This window comes from Myotis daubentonii, chromosome 11, assembly GCF_963259705.1.
Source record: "Myotis daubentonii chromosome 11, mMyoDau2.1, whole genome shotgun sequence".
Lineage (NCBI taxonomy): Eukaryota > Metazoa > Chordata > Mammalia > Chiroptera > Vespertilionidae > Myotis > Myotis daubentonii.
Genome location: NC_081850.1, coordinates 33,307,955 through 33,325,520, shown reverse-complemented (window position 1 = coordinate 33,325,520; position 17,566 = coordinate 33,307,955). Strand labels below are relative to the sequence as shown.

Sequence of the window (17,566 nt, the reverse complement as noted above, 5' to 3'; positions counted from 1 at the left end):
CTCTCCAATCCGGGACCCCTCGGGGGATGTCCGACAGCTGGTTTAGGCCTGATCCCGCAGTTGGACATTCCTCTCACAATCCAAGACCACTGGCTCCTAACCGCTTGCCTGCCTGCCTGATCGCCCCTAACCACCTTTGCATGCTGACCTGATCGCCCCCAATTGCCTCCCCTGCCACCCTGATCGCCCCCAACTGCCCCCCCTGCCAGCCTAATTGTCCCCAACTGCCCCCCTGCCAGCCTGATCCCCCTAACTGCTCTTCCCTGATGGCCTGCTTGCCTCCAGCTGTTCTCCCCTGCTGGCCTGATCATCCCTAATTGCCTCTGCCTCAGCCCCGCCACCATGGCTTTGTCTTGAAGGACGTCCAGAAGATCTCTGGAAGGTCTCCTGGTCAAATTAGCATAATACTCTTTTATTAGTATAGATACTACCCTATAGTCTTTATTTATTCCACATCCTCTTCCCATTCCCCAGCTAGTCTTTGCTTTATCTTTTCCTCTTTGCTTCCTTGGTATCTGGTTATAGGACTAGCTTTTATCCCCCCACCTCTCTAGGTTTTAGATACGATATTATATAATTCAAGCAGGTCCTTGAATTGTTATTCAGATAAATATAGTAATAGAAATATGTATACAAAGAACTGAAAAATAGTTTTCTTTGTAGGGGAAAAGTGTTACGATAGGGATTAATGTAAGTGAAGGCTTCCCAGAGGAGGTAACAGCTGAACTGGATTATGAGGAACACGTAGGAGTTATCCATATAGATAAGGAAGCAAAGCAACAAACAGCACATGCAAAGACACAGTTGGGAAGCAGCATGTTGTGTTGTAAGATTTATAAGCAGTGTGATACTGCTGAAGTAAAAATGCCACTCAGAAGTGTTAGGAGTTAAGCTTCAAGTCATGTTTTTTTATCCCAAGTAATATGTTCATTTAGTAAACATAGTTTTTATTTGTAGTATATTAATACGATTTTTAAATGGCATTTTGAGATCTCTTTCCTATTGGTGTCCACTCCCCCAAAAGTATTTAGAATTTCATTCGTCCTCAACTATGTCATGACAATAGATACTTTAGATTTTTTCCTTCTTTTTATGCAGTTTATTCATAAAATACTCATTTCCTCATACTTTTTATTTAAAAATATAAGCTGTATTTTGTTTAATTCAAACATAGTATCTGAAAAAGTGAAGTTTATTGTTATATATGTTATTATTCTGGTATCATTTATAATAGAAAGAAAAGGATAAACAGTCCTCCCTTGGTTAGATATTAAAATTTGTAAATGAGTAGAGCCCAAGTCATAAGGATAAAAAGCAAAATTTTTGTAAGTCTTAGTTGTGATAATGTGAGTTGTCACTCACACCTCCAGTTCTCTTCCTAGGCCTATGTATTTTGCTGTAGGAAACAGTACCGTATATTGCTTGCTCTTTCAGAGCATGGCTGCATCTGGTAGAATAGCATCACTCAGGTGTCACCAGCTGACATGTTATAGGCGAGTTGCTTTGGAGCCATGTAAAACCAGCCAGTGTGAAATAGTTCCCTCACTTTTGCTATAAACTTGGTCAGAAGCAATATTATGTGGGAAAATATCTCAACCTTACAAGGTGTAATAACCCATCTGGCACTATAACTGTATGTGTCTTCAGTAAAACATTTCACATTCAATAAACCTGGTGTTTCTTGATAGTGATGTTCCTAATACCAGTGAATTTCACAAGCCCATTGCCTTCATTTTTCACTGGATCAGTAAGTAATGTGGTAGGGGATAGAAGTCATTTAGTAAGACCACAGATGTATTACTGATAGGAGAATGGCAAGGCGAGAAGGCAGTACCAGATCTAGAATGGGCTTGTTGAAATGAGGAACCAATGGTTCCTCCGAGATTCACTGATTTCTGCTACTGGCAAATTAGGTTTTCATTGGCTATCCTGGAATATTGATGGGGAGATTCCAGGCTGTTGAATCTCTGCATAATCTCATCTGCCATCATGACCCCTTAGTTTATAAAATACTGTGTAAGCAATGAGATGACTGATAATGGTTGTCATAACATTCACAAATGATTAATAAACAATTGTTTTGCCATTGTATGTGTGGGCTTCCAAGTGTCTCATCCTATAATACTAACCAGAGCCATACTGTCTTCAAAGCCAATCAGACTTTATAGCCACTCACGGATTCACATTGTGCCTGTTTTTTAGTGGAAATGCACATTGACTTTTCATGTTGAAAGAGATAGCCTGCTTGCTATAGCCCATTGGATCCTCCAGAAATGTACTAAGGTTGTAGGCTCCCCCAAATTTCCTGTGTTTTATTTCCAGCTTTCTGGCATGTTTATATCTTACCAAGACATCTGGGATACCTGCTACTTCCGCTCACCAAGTTCCATCAGTGTGAAGTAGACCAATTTACAGTTATGTGGAATGATGAGATAACAAAGTCCCTGTGAACTAAATTGTAGCACAGAGTTGATAGAGACCTGAGGCAAGACAATGAAAGTTTAATGCTGTCCCTGCTGGTGAAAGCAAATGTTTCTGGTGGTGTTTGCTTAATGTGGTAAAGGAAAAAAATTTGTCAGAATAATAATATTGATATACTTCTTTGAAGTAAACACATCTGGAATAGCAATTGTGATTAAAGCTTCCAACTGGAGGTTTTCCAAACTTGCATTGCATTCCAAACTTTTGGAAGACATGGGCCTGGTACATGGGACGCTATAAAGGGCTACAGAGGCTTTCACACCAGTTCTTCTCTGTGGTCTCATGTGCAATTAAAACATTTGTCCTAACTTTCCCTAATAGTATTTGTTGACTATCTTTCTTATGTTGCTTTTAACGTTATAACTAGATGGAATTTGCCATCTGATGATAAATAGTACAACCATATTATGGAGTACTGTGAGGCACTGAAATCTTGATTATTATTTTCCTCCTGCATTTGTACTTAATCTAGTAATCCATGCTTTATAAATATAAATATAAAATATCAATTTAGAAACAAAATCTATTTTCTTTCAAATTTTACAAAAGTTTTATTCAAAGTCATATGAATCTTTGACATTACTGTCTTTATGATCAGCAGAACTGCTTTTTGATGATCTAACACAGTTTTCAATGGCTCATCTGTTGACTTCCAGCCAAATTTAGCTATGATTCAGCAATTTTTGAATCTATGTAGGATGTTGTCACTGGGAATTTTATCAAAAGCTGTGAAAAAGAAAAGAAAAAAGCTGTAAACATTTGCATAAATACTATGATGAGATTTTTTTCAGTGACACCGAAGGTGGATAGTCACAGTCTGTTCAATGACATCAGTTAGCTATCGCTTTCAAGCATGTCAATATCCTATTTTTGAAAAATATTTAATATAAAGTACTCTTGAATACAATGTGAAGTGAAATGAGTAGAAAATAAATATGGAGGATCTAATTCTAATTTTGTTTCTTTGAAAGTCATCCTATATAATAAAAGCCTAATATGCGAAGTGTCCAACCATTTGTTCGACCAATCACTATGACGTGCATTGACCACCAGGGGCCAGACACTCCGACCAGTAGGTTAGCTTGCTGCTGGGATCCAGCCAATCAGGATTGGGCGAGATGGGCCGGACACACCCAGGAGCCCTCCCACAGTCCCTCCCTGGTCCCTGGTTGGGTCCCTCAGCCTGGCCTGCACCCCCCACCAGTGCACGAATCTGTGCATGGGGCCTCTAGTTAAAAAATAAGCCCAGTAGGAAATACATAAAAATGTTAACATTAATTATCGCTTAGAGAATTGCAGATAATTTTTATCTCCTGGATTTTTCAAATTCTTCACAATAAATATACTTTATATAATCTGAAAAAGAAATATTTAGAAGGTTTTATAGTAAGAAATCAAGGATGGTTTAACATTAGAAAACTCATTAATATGATTCACACCATATTAACAGACTATAATATTAAAACCACAAGATTTAGTGAACAATTTGTTATAGGAAGAATAGAAATGTCAGAGAAATTTCTAGAATGTTTAATTGGGTAATGGAGCCTAGGAAGCACTGTAGATGGTAGGGAAAAACTAATGGGTTTGGTTTCAAATAAAATGAGTTTATGTGCAGGCATGTAGGTAGAAATAATTGTCTGGTGGTAGGTGATTGGGAATAAAGGAGACCTGTGGCTCGGGAAGTATAGAAAAAAAGTCATATATCTTTCATTAAGAAATTCACAACCTAGTTGGGAGATTTTAGCACATAGAAAGATTAAGATAATGAGTATAATTTGAAGGATTAAAATTTTCATTATGAGTATAATGTAAAAAGGAAACGGAAATTATCAAGATTATATATTTGAGGGACTGTGTTAAGAATCAGTTGGAATATTAAAAGCTGATGGATGGATTGGGAGTTAGATGTTTACCAGGAAAATTTAAAGGTGAAATTATTTTAAACTATTTTAATTTCTCAAAGTAAGGTTTTTCAGGTATCCAGATAAGTTGGTTGGCTAGTTTAAATGACTAGATTATCCTTAATCAAAGGATTAGTTTACTATTTGATAAATGAATGAATTGTTCATATTGTGTGAGTATTATCAGTGTTTACTCTGTTGGACACTGTTTTAAGTGCTCTAATATGTATTAATTAATCCACACAAAAATCCTGTAAGTTACTATTTTTAGCCCTATCATAATAATAAAAGGCCAAGAGGCGTCACAACCAAAACGACCAAACAACCAGTCACCATGAGGTGCATGGAGCACCTCACGCCCCCCTCCCCCCCACCTTTGGCCCACAGGCTCCAATCGCAGCAAGGTGGACGGGGCTGCGCGATATCGCCGCTGGGCCTCTAGTTTTACATAAGAGAAAATGGAGGCATAGAGGTATAAAGGAACTTGTGCAAGGTGTAGTAAATGGCCAGTATTTGAGCCAAAGCAGGTTAGCCTTAGATTCTGTTTTCTTAGCTATCATGCTAGATTGTGTTACTCTCCATTTGTTTATAAATTCCAAAATAACATTAGCACTTTCAGGTATGTTCTGTTCCACTAAGGCATTGATTCTATTGATATATTTGTTCAAGATTCCACACTCTCCCCACAAAGGTCTATATGGAATACCTATAACCTAACTTATCAATTTTGTAATAATTGGGTGTACTTTTTGTTGTTAATCCTCACCCGAGGATATTTTTCCATTGATTTTTAGAGAGAGTGGAAGGGAGAGGGAGAGACAGAGAGAAACATCACTATGAGAAAGACACATGGATTGGTTGCCTCTTGCACACACCCCTACCAGGGCCAGGGAACCTGCGGCCAAGGTACATACCCTTGACCGGAATCAAACCCAGGACTCTTCAGTACGCGGGCCGACACTCTATTCACTGAGCCAAACCAACTGGGGCTGGGTATACTTTTTTTTTTTTTTTTTAATATATATGTTTATTGATTTCAGAGAGGAAGGGAGAGGGAGAGGTAGAAAAATCAATGATGAGAGAGAATCATTGATTGGCTGCCTCCTGCACACCCCACACGGGGGATCGAGCGGCAACTCAGGCATGTGCCCTGACCGGGAATCAAACCGTGACCTCCAGGTTCTTAGGTTGACACTCAACCACTGAGCCACGTTGGCCGGGCTGGGTATACATTTTTTTTTTTTTAAGTATATATATATATTTTATTGATTTTTTACAGAGAGGAAGGGAGAGGGATAGAGAGTTAGAAACATCGATGAGAGAGAAACATCGATCAGCTGCCTCCTGCACATCTCCTACTGGGGATGTGCCCGCAACCCAGGTACATGCCCTTGACCGGAATCGAACCTGGGACCTTTCAGTCCGCAGGCCGACGCTCTATCCACTGAGCCAAACCGGTTTCGGCTGGGTATACATTTTTTAAATCAAGTCATGGCTAGTATTCCTCAGATAAAGAAAAGCTATGGTCAACTTCAAGGGTTAATTTTGTCTTGGGAGTATGGGTGGAAAGAGATCAACCAATGAACTTCTATGCATATACAGTATACATAACCTATGAACACAGACAGTGGGGTGGTGAGGGCCTTGAGGGGGATGGGAGTGGGCTGGAAGAGGTTAATGGGGGAGAAAAAAGGACCTATGTAATACTTTCAACAACAAAAATTTTTTTTAAAAAAAATAACATTAAAATTATTGTTTAAAAATTTAATGGTACCCTTCTTCATGGCCCCTACAAGTGTCACTAACCCTTTCATATTATCTTGCCTGCAAAAGAAACCAAAATGGATAGGATTTTGGTGCTTCAGTGAGTCATTATGCTGCCATGGAGAAGTAAACAGGAGAACAATGCTCTCTCTATGGATAGTAGATAGAGTTGAAAATATTGCCTCTTCAGAAATGTCACATAGCTAAGATAAAACTGCTTTATAGGATTTATTTTATGACTTCAGGTATAAGCAATAAGGATTATGCTTCCTTTAGATATGATCCTCAAAAGTTATTAAGTTCTTTAATTACAGTTTGAGAAGTAGTTTCAAACAACTTCTATGATTATTCTGCTTCTCAGAATTTAAAATGACCTAATCACTGTATCCAGAATGTTGAGTGAATAACGGTAAAACTTGTAAAACTCTTTATAAGAAAATGCTAAAATGCTTTTTCCCCTGTGTTTTTTAAATGAAGACAAATTAATCACTTATTTTCAATTGATTCCCATGTTGCTAAAGGTGTATTTCTCAGTAAGACATAGGTCTTCAGTTTTGTTCTTTCTTGTGTTCTAATGTGGAACTTTAATATATGGAAGTTCATTTTGTGTCTAGAGCAGCAGTTCTCAACCTGTGCGACCCCTTTGGGGGTCGAACGACCCTTTCACAGGTGTTGCCTAAGACCATCGGAAAACACATATATAATTACATACTGTTTTTGTGATTAATCACTGTGCTTTATGTTCAATGTGTAACAATGAAAATACATCCTGCATATCAGATATTTACATTATGACTCATAACAGTAGCAAAATTACAGTTTTGAAGTAGCAATGAAAATAATTTTATGGTTGGGGGTCACCACAACATGAGGAACTGTACTAAAAGGCCGTGGCATTAGAAGGTTGAGAACCACTGGTCTAGAGGAAAGATTTACTGCCAAACTATTAAGACAGCTTAATAAAATTTTCATGATGATTCAGTAACATCCAGACTTCCTTGGATGAGTCTAAAGCACTAAATATAACTATGTTATACTTAATTTATTCAAATATAAAGCTGACTGGACAGAGTTAAATAAAAACTTAACACTTTACTGGTTCCATGATCACTTGGGTGATACTGACTTTTTGACTAAATTTCGTATTAATTTGAATAAAGATGAAGTTGCATCTTAAGTAGTATTTGGCTTAGAACTTCAGTTTGATGTTTGAAGCAGAGTGGCAGCCATTTGCAAATATGCTTAACTAATTTTTAAAAGATTTTGTTTTCTGTGTATACAAACAGAATGACTAAATAGTTAACATGATTAAAATATTTAAAGTATATTGTTTGTTTTTTTTAATATGTTTTTATTGATTTTAAAGAGAAGGAAAGGGAGAGGGATAGAGGGATATGAACATTAATGAGATAAACATTCGTCAGTTGTCTCCTTGCATGCCCCCTACTGGGGATCAAGCTCTGACCAGAAATCAAACTGGTGACCTCTTGGTTCGTGGTTCTATAGCCACCTGAGCTGGGCTAAAGTATATTGTTTTTATAAAACTGACTGGATTAGTTTCCCATGCTGTCAACATTTTACCATATCATCTTAGACATTTTTTAATTAGAATGTAGCTTTTCTGAACCTCCTACTAATTCTTTGTTTGCTAAGTGTAGTTTCTTGAGGTTTTGCTGTCTTTTTCATCTTTCCAATAGAAAAAATTATATTCTGTGACTAAATAATGTTGAGTCTCCTAAAATCATCTTTTTTTTACTAGATGACCAGCCATCTCACTTTGCCCTGGACTCCGGGCATACCCCAGATATAGGAGTTTTGGCTTTAAATCAATCACTCAGCTTAAGTCTGACTAATTATCTGGGGGGGGGGGGGGAACAAAAACAAAAAAAAACACCTTTCTGTGAATTTTGGAAGCTATTTCCAATATACTGCATATTGCTTTAAAAGAATTTTATCCCTCATTTGCTCTTTTATATAACATATTGCTGTGGTAATATGAATCATCTTTAAAGATAATCATTTTAAAATACCATTGCTTCACTTATAAGAAGAAAGTATTTGATATTCATGGTTTAATTCTTTTTTTACAGGTATGTTGAGTCGATGGGATGATAGTCAGAGATTTTTATCTGACCATCCATATCTTGTATGTGAAGAAACTGCTAAATATCTTATTTTATGGTGTTTTCATTTAGAAGCTGAACAGGTATCGTGAACTTTTAATTTCTGGGAATCTTAGGGGAATTCTGATGTACTTGTTTGTTTGTTTTTTAATATTACTTTAAAATAAGAGGGTCATTAAATAGAATTACGCTTTTTGTTTTTGCTTTCAGATCTACTTGAATTACTGTGGGAATATTCTTTTTAGTTATTTCAGTTGGCACCTGGAAATCTTTTTCTAGTGTGCCTCCCCTGTGCCCCCATCTCTCTTGTTCCCATATACTGTAAACCTTTTAAAATATATTTCCAGAGGTATTTCTTATCATTTTAATCTATTTATTTTCAGAAAGGGGCTCTAATGGAACAAATAGCACATCAAGCTGTTGTAATGCAATTTATTATGGAAATGGCCAAAAACTGTAATGTGGATCCAAGAGGGTGTTTTCGTTTATTTTTCCAGAAAGCCAAAGTAAGTAGCTATTTGGTATTACAAGTGGGAATGTTAGGCCTTAGCTGAGACCGATATACATCAAAGGAAGCCATTCAGCCAGGATGCCACAGGCTAAATTCTGTAGATTTTATAGTAGAAAGAAAAATTATATTGCTGATTTTATGCTAATTTTACACGTGTATGTATTCAGGAAAATTGGAATATTTCTTCATTCAGTAAATATTGAGTATTAATGCAAAAGCATAGCTGTTTAAGAGGCTAAAGATACAGTGTAGAATGAAATAGGTACAGATAAGTCCATGTTTAGAACTTAAAGTTTAGTGAGATGTCAGACTTTTGTAATGAAAAAATAGGAAACAACCTAAAAAATGTAACAAAGAGGAATGGCTAAAAACAAACTGGTACATAGAATATTAGGCAGCCACTAAAATTATATTTTGAAGAATTTTTAATCTGAGATAATGCTTTGCTATAAAGTCAAAAGAAGTGATACATATTTATGTTGGCCATGTTAAAGAAAAATAGATATGTCTAGAAAGATTAAGTATCATTTCACACTCACTAGATTAGTAAATTGGCAAATACAAGAAATAGACCAATAAGAATTTGCATTCACTGCCTGTGAGAATATAAATTGCTACAACCACCTTGGAACTTTTCCTTGTAAAGTTGAACAAATACTCTTGCCCAGAAGTTCTCCTAGGTATATATCCTAGAGAACAGATTTCTCAACATGTAGTCCAGGGACACTCATGGGTTTTTAGTAGTAATAGGCTTTGAGGAGGCTCAGGGTAAAAACTGTCGTTATAATATTAATACTAAGATGTTATTTGCCATTTTCATTCTCATGAGTGCCGCAGAGATTGATTCAGAAGCAGATGTGGGAATCTATCTATCTTCTATTAAGCCAGACTTCTCACAAATTTTTTTTGTTTGTTTTGCAAATTGTTTTGTTTTTTTAATCCTCACCCACAGATATTTTTTTCATTGATTTTTAGAGAGAGGAAGTGAGGAAGGAGAGAGAGATAAAAGGGAGGGAGGTGCCTTAGCTGGTTTGGCTCGGTGGTCTATAGAGCCTTGGCCTGTGGACTGAAGGGTCCCAGGTTTGATTCCGGTCAAGGGCACATGCCTGGGTCACCGGCTCCAGTAGGAGGCGTGCAGGAGGCGATCCCCAGTAGGGGGCGTGCAGGAGGCAGCTGATCAATGATTCTCATCATTGATGTTTCTGTCTCTCTCTCCCTCTCCTTTCCTCTCTGAAATCAATAAAAATACATTTTTTTTAAAAGAAAGAAAGGGAGGGAGGAAGAGGAGAGAGACAAACTTTGATGTGAGAAAGACCCATCGGGGAACCGGTAACTGAAGTACATGCCCTTGACTGGGAATCGAACCCTCAACCCTTAGGTCCACAGGCTGATGCTCTAACCACTGAGAAACCAGGCCAGGGCAGTTTAAAAAAAAAATAAAAACATAAAGGTTAACATGTAATAAGTTTGTTACTGTTATGTTTTAGTTAATATTTTTTAAATTCTTCACTTTTAATTTCTAACGTAGTAAATATTAATAGAATTAGCTCACATAAACAGGAGCTCTTTAGGTTCCTCGATAATTTTCAAGAGTGTGAAGTCCTGAGACCATAAAGTTTGACAATTGTTGCCTTAGAGAAACTTGAATAGATGTGCACTAGCAGAATTGTTTATAGCAGAATTGTTCATAACAGCAAAAAGCCTGGGAACAACCCAGATGTCTGTTAACAGTAGAATGAGCCAGCATCAGTGCAAATAAAAAGCAAGAAAGTAAAAACAGGCTACAGAATGATGATATATCTAGTTCAAAAACAAGCAGAACTAAACAATATATTGTTACGGTACACATAGATAAGCAGTAAAACTAAAGAGGTATAGGAGTAATGAAGACAAATCACAATAATGGTAACCTCAGAGAGAGAGAGTGGGAATGCTTTTGGGAACTGATTTTAAGGTACTAAATAGCAATGATCTATTTCCTAATTTGTGTTAGGTATATAGTGGGTTTTGCCCAATAAACTATACATATATTTTAACATGCTCTTGCACACATGGCACATTTAGTATACATAATTAAAAGTTAGAAGGAGCCGAAGCCGGTTTGGCTCAGTGGATGGAGCGTCGGCCTGCGGACTGAAGGGTCCCAGGTTCGATCCCGGTCAAGGGCATGTACCTGGGTTGCGGGCACATTCCCAGTGGGAGGTGTGCAGGAGGCAGCTGATGGATGTTTCTCTCTCATCCATGTTTCTAACTATCTCTCTCCCTTCCTGTGAAAAATCAATAAAATATATTAAAAAAAAAAAAAAGTTAGAAGGAAATATACCAAAAGTTTAACTTTGATTATACGTGGGTGGTGGAATTATAAATGATTTTTTTAATGAACATATTTCCTCTTATAAATTAAAGATGCCATTGTATTTTAAATTAAAAAGAAAATATTAAGATGGTGGTAGTCCTACCTTAAATGTTCTAAACTCTTCTAAAGTGTAACCTAAATGGGAAATTTCCCCAAAATAGTAGAGTTTTAATGAGTAAATGATTGAGTTGGTATTTTAGCTAGGTTTCTGATGACTATTCTAAAATTTCACTTATCACATAGGCATCAAAAAAAATTTTTTTCTTTTTTATCTTACATTAATGGCTATGTTTGAACTTGTGCTTAATAGGATAATGGAACATAGCCACACTATGTATATTCTTTGATATTTAATTTGACAGAATTGAACTGAAAGACACTGAAGTCTTTAGATCTTAACACTGTTCATAATAATTTTTTAAATTAAAGAATAACTTTCATGGGTGCTTACTTTGTACCAGGTACTATTATAAGCACTTTTCATGGATTAACTTCTTAAATCCTCATAACATTTTATAAGGCTTATTCTCTTTTATAAGTGAGGAAATTAGTATAGAAGAATTAAGTAAGTGACCTATAGGTTACTTTAATAAAAATCAGTCAAATCTCTCTAGATCTAAATCCCTAGGTCTTAGGCATGCAGGAAGACCAGCAATTGTGTTACTTGATTCCTTTAATAGTTTATTGCATAACATTTTCAGAAAGATTATTTTGGGGATATAAAGACTAACATTCCATATGTCCACACAAGTACCATATATTGGCCAAAGTGAAATGCTATAATATACTTAAATAATTCTAAATTTGTAAAAAGATAGAATGGCAGCATAGAACATTTTCTGCATTATCTGTATAGATACTGATGTTAATAACTAATCCACAGGTTTTAATCTAGTTACACAACGTAAACTACATTTAAAAAAATATAGCATTAACCTGCTGGTGTGGCTCAGTGGTTGAGCATCGATCCAGGAACTAAGAGGTTGCTAGTTCGATTCCTGGTCAGAGCATATATCCGGGTTGTGGGCTCAATCCCCAGTAGGGGTGTGTGCTAGAGGCAGCCAATTGATGATGTTCCTCTCTCATTGATGTTTCTATCTCTCTATCCGTCTCCCTTCCTCTCTCTCTCTAAATAAAAACATATTTTTAAAGATAGCATTGCAGACAAATGGGCCCAGTGATATTAAGGAATGAGACTGACAAAATCTCTTCCACCACTTGAACTTAAAGCCTGTGTTCTGTTAGTGTAGAATCGGCACTGTAATTCTTGATCTGCATTGGAAACATTTATAAATGGAGGCTATTTCCAACAGGATATTTTGTATTGGGAATTTTGCTTATATTATACCTCATTAAACTCATTGTACTTTTCTCTTTCTGTAATGTCAGAAAAAAGGTACTTGCTTAACTAAAACATTAAAATATTTCCATAATGAAATTGTGTGTTGTGTCTGTCTTGGTTTTCATGACTTTTACAGATAAGGAGTATAGAATTAGAGAATTACTAGAAACAGGTAATAGTGTCCCCTTATTATTTGGTGGAGAATTATAAGGTTTTTAAGAGTATTCCTTGATTGTTGCTTGGCAATGGGAAGAGGAGAGAAGAGCGTGAGAGAATAAATTAGGACTATTTTGAATCCTGTCAAGAATTCAGATAAATCAAGGGAAAAAACAGAAAAAAGCCTACTTTCTTTTGTTATATTTGTGTATGTTTAAAGAGGGATCGTTTATTAGTTTGTTTTATAAAATGGTAAGTTTTCACAAATCTAACAGGGAACTTGGTGGTTTCTACTTTTAAACTATTCACCTCATCTTTACTTCCTCTTTCCAGACCTAATAGATGCTTGTTAGAATTTACTGTGTGGTCTAGAAGTCTTCAAAACCAGTCTTTATATTGTGTTTTCTAGGCAGAGGAAGAAGGTTATTTTGAAGCATTCAAAAACGAACTTGAAGCTTTCAAATCAAGAGTCAGACTTTATTCTCAATCACCAAGTTTTCAACCTATGACAGTTCAGAATCATGTTCTCCATTCTGGTGTTGGATCTATAGGTTTATTAGAATCCTTACCACAGGTAAGTTGGAAAAGCAAATGTTTATTTATAAATGTATAGTTCACATAATTTTTGTTCTTTTAGACTATTCTTCTTATATGTAATATAGGTGTGGCCATTTTTTAAAATATGGTTTTTTATTTATTTCAGAGAGGAAGAGAGAGATAAAAACATCAATGATGAGAGAGAATCATTGATCAGCTGCCTCCTGCACACCTCCTACTGGGGATTGAGCCCACAACCTAGGCATGTGCCCTGATCGGGAATCAATCTGTGACCTCCTGGTTCATAAGTTGCCACTCAACCATTAAGCCATGCAGGCCAGGCTAGGTGTGACCATTCTAAATATTCTTACCTCAGAAGAGAACATGGAGTTACATTTCATGCCATGTTTTGGCACTAAATCTCTTCCATTTCTTCGGTATTTAAAGAAACACCAAATTCTACTCTTTTAAAATAGAAGAGATGAGTTGTACCTAAGCACAACTTAAGGGCAAGTGTTAGCTATTGATCATTCTTAAGGGCAAGTGTTAGCTATTTATCATTTCAATCATAAACTTCTCAAGATAGCTCTGAGAAACATTTTTTTCTGAGTAGATCTATACTGTTTAAGAATTTATTGAAGTGAATTAGGTTCAAAGCATACATCCAGTTGGCAACCAAGGTGTTGCATGAGTTTATTTAGTATTGCTAATTGTTGATGTTGCCTACCAGGTGTAACATTTTAAATCCACAATAACATAGCTTATGCTAAGCTGTTCTTTCTGATAATATAGGCCACCTGTTTGAGCTTCTTTGAAGTTGGCTGTTAGATCAACTATGTCACTAACGTTTATGTCAAAAAGAAGAGGAGGTTAGACTCCCTATCTGTCTAGGATTGTGATTTTAAATTATCATTAGAAAGTTGATGCTCATTTTGACTTTAGTAGGATTTTAATTGAGCCCAGTAATCTCTCATTTCCAGGTCCCAAGATTTTAAGACCAGCTTTAGCTTAAAGTTTAGTCTGTTGCCTACACAGTGAAAAGGAAATTCTCATTCAGAAGACAATGTGAGGAGAGCCCTGTGTTTATTTTTAAATTTCATAAAGCAGGTATTGAGATTTTCAATATCTTGACCTTATGTCTCTCTAATTTTACCATTTCAGTTGTCACATGTATTGTAAAACAAAGGGACAATTTAGGAAAGCAATTGGTCACATTTAGGTCAGCCAAAAATGTTATTCTGAAGGATGGAAATAATCAAAATCTGACTTTTAAATAATTAGTTATGTTACCCATAGTTAAACAAGTAATATTCCCCCTTGATTTGTCCCATGAATTATCTCTTATTGCTGTTTAAATATAGTGATGATTTTCTCTTCATTTCCTTGAGCCCACAGAGAAATAGTCTTTCTAAGGTAATTTTATGACTAAGTCACTATCAAGTTCAATGTAGAAACTTAAAATTAAGAAGTCACATAATGAATGTAAAGAAAAAATTTTTTTGAAGGATATCATTGATTCTAACATAAGAGGGAAAGATACATGTTAAAATATCATGAGATATTATATTATCCAAAAGTTATTTCCAGTTTGAGAGAAGTAAGTTCTTGTTCTATGTATCAAATAGCAACTAAGATCTGCTGCTAGGTATCCATTGGCAGTAATTTTGACTGAGGACCTGGGCCTATACAATTTTGACAGTTTTGAATTGCTGACATTACCAGGGTTATTTATATTTAATTCATCATGCTGGGAGAAGAGCATCCCAGTTTACTCCTTCTGAGGGAGAGAAGGGCTGGATAAGATTTCAGCTAGATGCACAGGACTGTCAACTGGTGAGGGAAATATGATGAGAGGCAACCTGTGGGGCTAAGTTGTCGGCTGAGAGAAGATTTGGAAGAAAAGCTTACCATAACAACACCCCATTTTTATTATATCAGTTTATAGGTTGCAAAACACTCTTATATGTTGTATCACTTAATGATCTCAAAAGCCCTATGATTCTTCTTCATTCATATTATGGATAAACTGGAGAATTAAGTAATTTGCCTGAAGTCAATACAGTAAATGATAGAGCTAATATTCTAATCCTGAATTTCTATCCTACTTCACTGCTCATTCATCCATACCATAATTGTTGTTGAATCATATACAAGAAATAGGACAAGAAATGGGAAGAACTGGTCATTGGGACAAGAAATATGTTGAGAACGTTACTAGATGAGAATATGGGGTAATCAGTGGAATTTAAGTATAGATTATGGTTAGGTGTACACAGTTCTTAGGAAGATGGGTTAGATGAGTTCTGGAGAAACTTCTTAGGCAACTCTCAAGGACAACTGGAGCCTGGTCTTTAAAGAGACTTTTGTTCTGAAGAACTTTGGAATTGGATCTTAGCATTCTATTTCTGTAGAGAGTGAGTAATGTAATGCGAGTATTAATAATTTTTACACAATTTAAACTTGGGTAACACTTTAGCTTTTAATTTTTTAAATTAAATATATTTTTATTGCTTTCAGAGAAGAAGGGAGAGGGAGAGAGAGTTAGAAACATCAATGACGAGAGTCATTGACCGGCTGCCTCGTGCATGCTCCCCACCAGGGACCTAGCCCGCAACCCAGGCATGCGCCCTTGACCGGAATCGAATCTGGGACCCTTCTGCCACAGGCCGACACTCTATCCACTGAGCCAAACCGGCCAGGGCTAATTTCATTTTTTAGATTGATAACAATCTTGAGAAATAAGCCAAATATTTTTGTTTGAGTAAACTAAAACAAGGCCTCTTGATAAAGAAATATGTAATAGTTACTATTAGGCTTATCCTATATGCTAGCTTTTAATTCTATTAAGTTGTGATAAATTATTTTCTCTCTGAGGTTTGCATTAAGTGATAGAGGCAGGATTGGGGTTCAATGTTTAGTATTACACACCTCAGTCAGTTATTAGTGCCACTTCCTTCATAAAGACCTGATTGGGAATAATCCAACTTATGGCTAGCTTTTTTACTTTTAAAGTAAAAAAATCACAAAGTATTGTATTTTTTTAACATGTATTTTTATTGATTTCAAAGAGCAAGGGAGAAGGAGAGAGATTTGGAAACATCAAAGATGAGAGAATCATTGATAGGCTGCCTCCTGCATGCCCCCTACTGGGGATTGGGCCCACAACCCTGGCATGTGCCCTTTTAAAAAATATATATATTTTATTGATTTTTTACAGAGAGGAGGGGAGAGGGATAGAGAGTTAGAAACATCGACGAGAGAGAACCATTGATCAGCTGCCTCCTGCACACTCCCTACTGAGGATGTGCCTGCAACCAAGGTACATGCCCTTGACCAGAATCGAACCTGGGACCCTTCAGTCTGCAGGCCGATGCTCTATCCACTGAGCCAAACCGGTTAGGGCTGGCATGTGCCCTTGACCAGAATTGAACCCGGGACCCTTCAGTCCATAGGCTGATGCTCTATCCTCTGAGCCAAACCAGCTAGGGCCAAGTATTGTATTTTTACTTAGAGGATCTTTTGAAAACCTGCCTCCCTATGGGATAGGGAGGTTTGAAACATCTATCCCCTGTTTGGACTATTTTCCTCACTGGTGTTTATTAAATTAAATCAATGAAACTAGGTGATAGGTAGTAAAACTTTTAAGTTGCTGGCAGATACTCAGAACAATTGAGTAGAGAAAATAGAATTCTTGGGGAAGAATTATCTAAACTAGGTCTTAAGGGCTTATGTCACTATTCATTGTGCTTTAACACTCAGTGGTTTTATTTTTGCATTCATTGAATAAGGTTTTCTGTTTCTAGTTTTAGAAATGGACAAATAGAACATTTATGAGTTGTTCTTATGTCTAAAAAATAACTAAAACCTAAATTAAACTGTTCTTTTACACAATTTTTAAAATATGAGTCTGAGTACCTCTCAAAAGAGTTAAGATTTCTCACTTCAGTTTGTTTTAACCTTTGAGAAACCAAAATAAACTCTTAAGATAGCTATAATTTTTACTCAGTATATACATTTTTCCTTATTCAAGTGTTGCATTTTTACTATTCTAATTAGATGATAATCTTCAAAATACATTTCTGATTTAAAGCCATTTATATTTTAAATTATCAATAGCTACATATAATTACAAGGAAGATGTAGCCTTGTATAATTAAATAATTAAAATTATACAGTTTTATTAAAAGAAAAAAAAGTGTTTTTTACATTTGTATTTTTCATATACATCTTTTTGTCTTTCACATCTCTGGATTAAGTGGTAATAGTCTATTTCTTTCTTTCTCTTTATCTTGGGTTGACTTCAAAGTCTTTCTTGCCCACTCTCCTACACTGCAGAGAAAAACAGAATGTGTAGCTGAGTGTGTATGTGCATATACTGGCATAAACTAGTTA

The 17,566-nt window shown here is 36.1% G+C and overlaps 2 protein-coding genes across 5 annotated transcripts in view; one reads left to right on the top strand and one right to left on the bottom strand.

Moving 5' to 3' along the window:
- CDC37L1 (cell division cycle 37 like 1, HSP90 cochaperone) overlaps positions 1 to 17,566 on the top strand; it is a 37,877-nt gene that overhangs the window by 8,919 nt on the left and 11,392 nt on the right. For 2 of the 3 annotated variants that reach the window (XM_059656765.1, XM_059656763.1), the window contains exons 4-6: positions 8,240 to 8,355; positions 8,656 to 8,778; positions 13,047 to 13,211. In XM_059656765.1, the coding sequence (XP_059512748.1) occupies positions 8,240 to 8,355; positions 8,656 to 8,778; positions 13,047 to 13,211 (404 nt within the window). Of the gene's footprint in view, positions 1 to 8,239; positions 8,356 to 8,655; positions 8,779 to 13,046; positions 13,212 to 14,154; positions 17,563 to 17,566 lie in introns of those variants that run through there. The other variant, XM_059656764.1, reaches the window with a different exon arrangement.
- Positions 3,008 to 17,566, bottom strand: part of AK3 (adenylate kinase 3) — a 36,150-nt gene continuing 21,591 nt past the window's right edge. For both annotated transcript variants that reach the window (XM_059656770.1, XM_059656768.1), the window contains one exon: positions 3,008 to 3,207. In XM_059656770.1, coding sequence (XP_059512753.1) covers positions 3,201 to 3,207 — 7 coding nt within the window. In that variant the 3' untranslated portion in view covers positions 3,008 to 3,200. The remainder of the gene's footprint in view (positions 3,208 to 17,566) is intronic.